Raw genomic sequence first — 7252 nt, 5'->3', positions numbered from 1 at the left:
TGAACAAAGGAAAAGAGTCTGCAATGAGTTATATTCAACCTAAAATAAAACAGGAACAAAATATGTCAAATCAAATGTCCAAACATCAATAAAGACATCAGTACGTTTACTCAGGAAGCAAGACCTAAGGATGGAGATGTCATTATTATGGAAGGTTTGGTCACATGAAACCCTACTATTACAAACTATATGGCTATCCTAAACCTGTTTCATAACCCAGAAGAAAACAAACTATTGTTAAAGCAAAGAAAAAGGGGATTCCCAAAAATGGCACTTCTGGACTCATAGCTCACACCTCCCTCAGAGCCTCTTCTAGAGAGGATTGGTATTTTGATAGTGGTTGTTCTAGACACATGACTAGTGTCAATAAATTCTTGGTGGATATTAAATCATATTCCACTAGCTATGTCACTTTTGGATATTGATCAAAAGGTGAAATAATGGGTGTTGGAAAGCTGGACTATACTGGACTGCCTAGTCTTGATGATGTACTGTTTGTTAAAGGGTTGACTGCTAATTTAAAAAGTATTAGTAAACTATGTGACCAAGGTCTCAAAGTTAACTTTACTAAATCTGAATGTCTGGTAACAAATAAGAAGAATGAAGTTATCATGAAGGGATCCAGATCAAAAGATAACTGCTATATGTGGACTCCTCAAGAAACAAATTGTTTCTCCACATGCTTGATGTCAAAAGAAGATAAATTTAAGTTATGGAATCAAAATCTTGGTCACTTACATCTGAAAGGTATGAAGGAAGTTTTATCAAAGGAAGCAGTCAGAGGTATTCCCAAGCTGAAAATCGATGAAGGAAGAATTTGTGGTGAACGTCAAATTGGGAAGCAAACAAAGATGTCACATAAGAAGCTCCAACATCTGATCACTTCAAAATTTCTTGAGCTACTTCATGTGGACTTAATGGGACCTATGCAGGTTGAAAGTCTTTGAGGAAAGAGGTATGCATATGTTGTTGTTGATTACTTCTCAAGGTTCGCCTAGGTGAATTTCATTAAAGAGAAGTCAGAAGTGTTTGAAGTATTTAAAGAACTTTGTCAAAAGATTCAAAGAGAGAAGGATTGTGGTATTGTCAAAATTAGAAGTGACCATGGGAAGGAATTTGAAAATAGCAAGTTTGATGAATTATGCACTTCTTAAGGGGATTTTTCTGTGATGCTCTACAAACAATAGAGCATATAGAGTATTGAACTCTAGAACTAAGGTGATGATGGAATCCATAAATATTGTTATTGATGACTCAACTAAAGAAGTTGTTGTCACAGATGATGTTGAAACATCTATGAAGGATGTTTTTGGAGATGTTGCAGACTCAAGTGCTAATACTGAACTTGCAGAGACTGAGTCAACTGACAAAGGAACTTCCATCAGAATTCAGAAAGATCATCCTAAGTAGCTTATAATAGGAAATATAAATGAAGGGATAATTACCAGATCTAGGGAAGTTGTGTCAAATGCCTGTTTTGTTTCTAAATTTGAACCCAAGAATATCAAGAAGGCCTTGACTGATGAGTTCTGGATTAATTTTATGCAAGATGAACTTGGCCAATTCAAAAGAAATGATGTTTAGGATTTGGTACCAAGACCTGAAGGGACAAATGTTATTGTTACTAAATGGCTATATAAAAACAAGTAAGATGAACAAGGTGTTGTTACCAGAAACAAAGCCAGACTTATTGCTCAAGGATACACTCAAATGGAAGAAGTGGACTTCAATGCAACATTTTCTCCTGTGGTTCGCTTATAATCTATCATATTGTTACTTGGAATGGCATGTCTTTTAAATTTCAAGTTGTTCCAAATGGATGTTAAAAATTCCTTTTTAAATGGCTATTTAAATGTAGAAGTGTATGTTGAACAACCAAAAGGATTTGTTTGTCCTACTTTCCTAAATCATGTGTTTAAACTAAAGAAGGAATTGTGTGGTTTAAAACAAGCTCCAAGAGCTTGGTATGAAAGGTTGACTGAGTTTCTCATCATCCATGGATATAGAAAGGATGGAATTGATAAGACTCTCTTTGTCAAAGAGAAGGATGGAAAACTTATGATAGCTCAGATCAATGTGGATGATATATTATTTGGAGGGATGCCATATGAGATGGTCCAATATTTTGTCAAGCAAATGCAATCTCATTTTTGAAATGAGTTTGGTAGGTGAATTAACTTACTTTCTTGGACTCCAAGTCAAACAGATGGAAGACTCCATCTTTCTTTGTCAAAGCAAATATGCAAAGAATATTGTGAAGAAATTTGGATTGGAGAATGCTAGTCACAAAAGAACTCCCGCTCCTACACACTTGAAGTTATCTAAAGATGAAAAAGGCATTAGTGTTGATCAGAGTTTATATAGAAGCATGATTGGTAGTCTTCTATACCTTACAACAAGCAGACCAAATATAACTTTTGTTGTTGGAGTTTGTGATATATATCAAGCAGAACCCAAAGTGAGTCACATCAATCAAGTAAAAAGGATTCTGAAGCATGTGAATGGTACATGTGATTATGGAATGTTATGTTCTCATGATTCAAATTCCATGTTAGTGGGGTATTGTGATGTTGATTGGGTTGGTAGTGCTGATGACAGGAAGAGTACCATTGAAGGATGTTTATTTTTGGGAAACAATTTGATTTCATGGTTCATCAAGAAACATAATTGTGTATCCCTATCTACTGCTGAAGCTGAGTACATAGCAGCAGGTAACAGCTGCTCTTAACTAATGTGGATGAAATAAATGCTGACTTAATATAGTGTCACACAAGATGTCATGACATTATTCTGTGACAACTTGAATGCTATTAATATATCCAAAAATCCTATTCAACACAGTAGGACTAAACACATTGACATCAGGCATCATTTTAATAGAGAAATTGTTGAAGACAAAGTCATAACACTTGAGTATGTTAACACTGAAAATCAACTTGCTGACATTTTAGCAAAGCCTTCGATGAAGTTCAGTTTGAAAAATTAGGAGGAAAACTTGGTATTTGTGTTTATGAGGACTTATAGAAATTACAACTATTTATGTGTGTCATACAAATTTTTCACTTTCATCATTACACATGACACACTTGTCTAAGCCCATTACTCCATTGTGTATCTTTTTGAACGGAAATACGCTACCTGTTTCATTCAAACACTTTGTTCCTCTCTATAAATTTGTGCTCACCTTCTCTCACGTGTCTTTCCCTATTCCATCTGTGTCAAGTGTTACCAAAGATGGAGAAACAATCTTCACCCAAGCACATGCATATCTCAACTAAAAACATTGGGTCATCTTCACCAACTGCTAGGGCAGATGAACAATTCCAAATGATCAATCTGTCTGATCTTGTCTCGCATGTTTCTCCCCTATCCATGATTCCTGCACCCACTCAGAAGAAAGCAACGCCATCTATTTCAAAGAATGTCAAGACTTTTGGTAAGTCTTCTGTTTATGAGCCTACAATCCCTAGTGAAGATAAACTTGTTGTTGAAGAGGGTTCTAGGTCTAGAGGTTATGAGATGAGAAACCCTACTAAGCATACTGGTGTCACTAAGAATCAAACCGAAGCAGAAAGGATTTCCATTGATAAGGAACTTCAAAAGTTTTTTACCTTTGTGTTGAAGGAAGTGGATTCAGATGTTTTGCCAGATGTTCAAACATCTTTGGCAAAAGAAACTAGCCCTGATGGTGATTCTAGTGAAAAGGCTGATGGATGTGTCCCTGAGCAAGCTTCTTATGAAAGAAAGAGTAAGAAGAAGGTTGATTATGTTATCAATGTTGATTACCTAACATCCGATGAGGAACCCCTTACCAATATCTTGGCTCCTGGAATAGCGAAGAGACTTCAGAGAAAAAAAGGAAAGGATGTGATGTTTGAAGATTCTCCTTCTTAGGAGATAAAAAGAAAATCGGGTGGTATGAAAAGCACTCCCTCTAGAAGTTCCAAAGGAAAATCTCATGTTGGTCCCGCTAGATCATAAAGTAAAGTTGTTATTCCTACGAGGAAGAGGAAAGTTGTTTCTTCAAGTGATTCTAAGTGTGAGGTCGAAGAGGATGTCCAAGACATCATTCCTATGAGAAGATCTACTCTAAAGAAGCCATATGTTGTTGTGCCCAAGGCTACACTGGACAATGTGCCTTTACATTATGTAAAGAATGTTGAACGATGGAAGTATGTTATTCAAAGGAGGATAGCTTTGGAGAGGGAATTGAGAAAGGATGCCCTAAAATGTAAGGAGGTTGTGGAGATTATAGAGGTTGTTGGTTTGATGAAGACTGTCACAAAATTTGGTCCTTTCTATAAAGGTCTAGTCAAGGAGTTTGTGGTGACCATTCCTGATGGGTGTGATGATGTGAAGAGTGAAGACTATAGGAAGGTGTATGTTAGAGGACATGTCATGACATTTTCTCCTGCTGTAATCAACAAGTTTCTGGGAAGGACTGAAGAACCTCATGGTGAGCTAGAGGTTACAGATGACCAAGTATGCAAGGAGATAACTGCCAAGCAAGTGAAACACTGGACGAATAGAGGAAAGTTGTCAGTAGGGAAGCCGGATGTCAAGTATGCAATCCTTCATAGGATTGGGACTGTCAACTGGGTGCCTACAAATCATACTTCAACCATTTCTACTGGGCTTGGGAAGTTTATATATGCTATTGGAACAAGAAGAGCCTTTGATTTTGGGAAGTATATTTTTGAACAAGTTCTTAAGCAGACCTTCTCAAATGCTGTGAATATGCATATTTGCTTTCCCTCACTCATTTGTGGGATAATTCTGAACCAACATCCTGGAATCTTATTTCCTATTGATATTGTGAATAAAAGGGAATATCCTTTATCCCTCAATTACAAACTGTTTGCTGGAACACATGTTCCAGATATTGTCATGACATCTTCTTAGGTGCCTGGCCCTGCCACTTCCAAGAAGAGTGTTATTGCTTAGCTTAAGGAGACATGTAAAGAGTTAGATGATTCCATCCGGTCTAGCACTGCTATAAAGATCAAGCTTGAAATTTTTATCAAGGCCTTGATGGATGAAGAGGAAACGGAAGCTAAACATGTTGGTGATGACAATGTTGGAGCTGATGTAGAGGACTCTGCTGGTGGCAATGATGTTGAGAACGATGAAGATAAAGAAGCTGAAGGAGAGGAGTAAGCTACTACTGACTCAGATAGTCATAAATATATCTAATTTTAGTGTTGTTGTTTTTTTTGTTTTGTTTTATGGCCTTTGACCAGGATTTCAAGCACTCTTGTGTTCACTTTTGTTTGTGCTACTTTACTTTTTGTGCTAATGTGCTAATATGGTTTTTATATTTTGGTTAGCTGCTTACCTTTGTCATATTATGTTTAAAAAGGGGGCGTAATCTCTATATGCTCTAACCACTAACCACTAACTGGTGGCTGCTTTTGAGGGGGAGTTCTTGTTCTGGAACATTTGGACTGCTGTGAAGAGATGTCAGACATGATGTCCTAACATCAATCTGTCTGAGAATTTATTTTCTTTATGAGGTTTATTTTTCTTCTGCTGCATATGCCTATGATGTTTGAACTTGTTCCCTTGAGGGGGAGTCCTAATTATGTGTGACAGGGGGAGTATAGAACCTGTCTGTTATGTAACTGCATGATTACCTATGATATGTGTGTGTTTGATTTTTTTCAAACATATGTAGTTCTGTTGTAACCTGGATTGTGGTGCTTGTGTTCAAGGGTTATTTGGTTGTTTTAGACAAAATTTTCCAAAGGGGGAGATTGGTAATTCTCTGTATTTGTGATTGGCAGTAGTTTTGGTAAAACTAACTGTCGCATCTCGAAAAATACGATTCCTCGTGATGGTCGTGGAAAATATTTAGTTCGAACAGAGTCGCCACCAAACTTTATTTATCCCAATGAAGGAATAGGAAAATATCGATAAAACCTTTAAAAAATTGAATAATGGTCGTCGCAACCATATTTGGGTTGGGAGTCGATTACGCAAGGGGAAGGTATTAGCACCCCTCACGTCCGTTGTACTCAACTGGAACCTTTTAGTTTAATTTGCGATTTGAATGTTAGCTAAATGTTGTTTGTTTTTCTTCGAGTGATAAAAAGATTGAAAATAGAGATGAATGGAAACCTCAGAAGGGGGGAAAATGGAGGTTTTTTGTTAGTGTGCTCGCCAAGATATCACAATCTCGTGCCTACGTATCCTTATGGTGCAATAAGGAAATCAGAGCATTCGTAGTTCGGGGAACTACAATTTGTTGGTGTCTTTTAGCAAACAACTGTTTAGATCGCGGTCTAAAGGCTAAACGTTGGCTTGTTTACTCTCGGCGGAGGCTTAAACACTAGTTTGTTATGCGCATTATAAAGGATTAAACAGTGTTCTTTCCGAAAAGAGTTTTGGATCACACGGGGTGACAAGTTGAGTTAATATGTTGAATGTTTTTTTGACTAGTTTCGATCGCAAGCGTGCGAGAAAAAAGATAGATTTGATGTGTTGAGATATTTTTTTTAATGACGATTACTCGAATAGTCGAGTAAGACAACTCGTATCCTAGTAGCCGAGGAGAGGAATCGAAGGCTCTAGACCATCTCCCTTTTCATCCTTAATTGTAAGAGGAGTTTGATAATAGTTAAGGTATATTGATTGGACGATGAATACTCGGATAGTCGAGGAAGGCAACTCGTATCATAATAGTCGGGAAAGGGAATAGAAGACTTTAGACCACTTTCTTTTTCATCTAAGTGATTATGAAAATAGGTTTATGTATGGTTGATGTATTTTAGATAAACGACAAGTATTCAAATGACCGAGTAAGAGGACTCATATCCAAACATTTGAGGAGAGGAGTTGAAGGCTCAAAACCATCTCCCTTTTCATTTAGTTATTATGAAAATAATTTGATTTCAATAAGCTTAGGCGAGTTAGAAATGACAATTATTTGACTAACCGAGTAAGAGAAATCGTATTCAAATAATCGAAGAGAGGAGTTGAAAACTCAAAACCATCCCCCTTTTCATCTCTAAATGAAATGATATTTAATTGTGATGAGGTATTTTAATTTGATAAAAATACTTGATGTTGGATCGAGGTTTGAAATTGCGTTTGCGGATAAATTGGATTATATGTAGTGTATCAATCATCTACTCGATTGATTAAAAATCGAATAGGTCTCATTGTAAGAAAGCCCAAGAGTAAGCTATGTGAGGTTGATGGCGATGCTAAAAAGCGATCATCTTACCAAGGTATTCGAAACTAGGCTCGACAT

At 36.8% G+C, this 7252-nt stretch overlaps 2 protein-coding genes across 2 annotated transcripts; both read left to right on the top strand.

The window, feature by feature from the left end:
* The first annotated feature begins 2155 nt into the window (after positions 1-2155).
* Positions 2156-2728, top strand: LOC127102985 (uncharacterized mitochondrial protein AtMg00810-like). The gene has a single exon (XM_051040290.1). It carries the CDS (start codon positions 2156-2158, stop codon positions 2726-2728), a length of 573 nt encoding a protein of 190 aa, XP_050896247.1.
* Positions 2729-4074: 1346 nt separating this feature from the next.
* Positions 4075-4902, top strand: LOC127102984 (uncharacterized). The gene has a single exon (XM_051040289.1). The coding sequence runs from the start codon at positions 4075-4077 to the stop codon at positions 4900-4902; it is 828 nt and encodes a 275-aa protein (XP_050896246.1).
* The last annotated feature ends 2350 nt before the right edge of the window (positions 4903-7252 follow it).

Source organism: Lathyrus oleraceus, chromosome 7, assembly GCF_024323335.1.
Source record: "Lathyrus oleraceus cultivar Zhongwan6 chromosome 7, CAAS_Psat_ZW6_1.0, whole genome shotgun sequence".
In the NCBI taxonomy this organism is placed as follows: domain Eukaryota; kingdom Viridiplantae; phylum Streptophyta; class Magnoliopsida; order Fabales; family Fabaceae; genus Lathyrus; species Lathyrus oleraceus.
Note: the sequence above shows the minus strand (reverse complement) of the source record. Positions and strands in the feature narration are given on the sequence as shown.

Bases quoted from the DNA above. Each gene is read 5' to 3' on its own strand.
- LOC127102985 (XM_051040290.1), top strand. From the start codon at position 2,156: ATGAGTTTGGTAGGTGAATTAACTTACTTTCTTGGACTCCAAGTCAAA.
- LOC127102984 (XM_051040289.1), top strand. From the start codon at position 4,075: ATGAGAAGATCTACTCTAAAGAAGCCATATGTTGTTGTGCCCAAGGCT.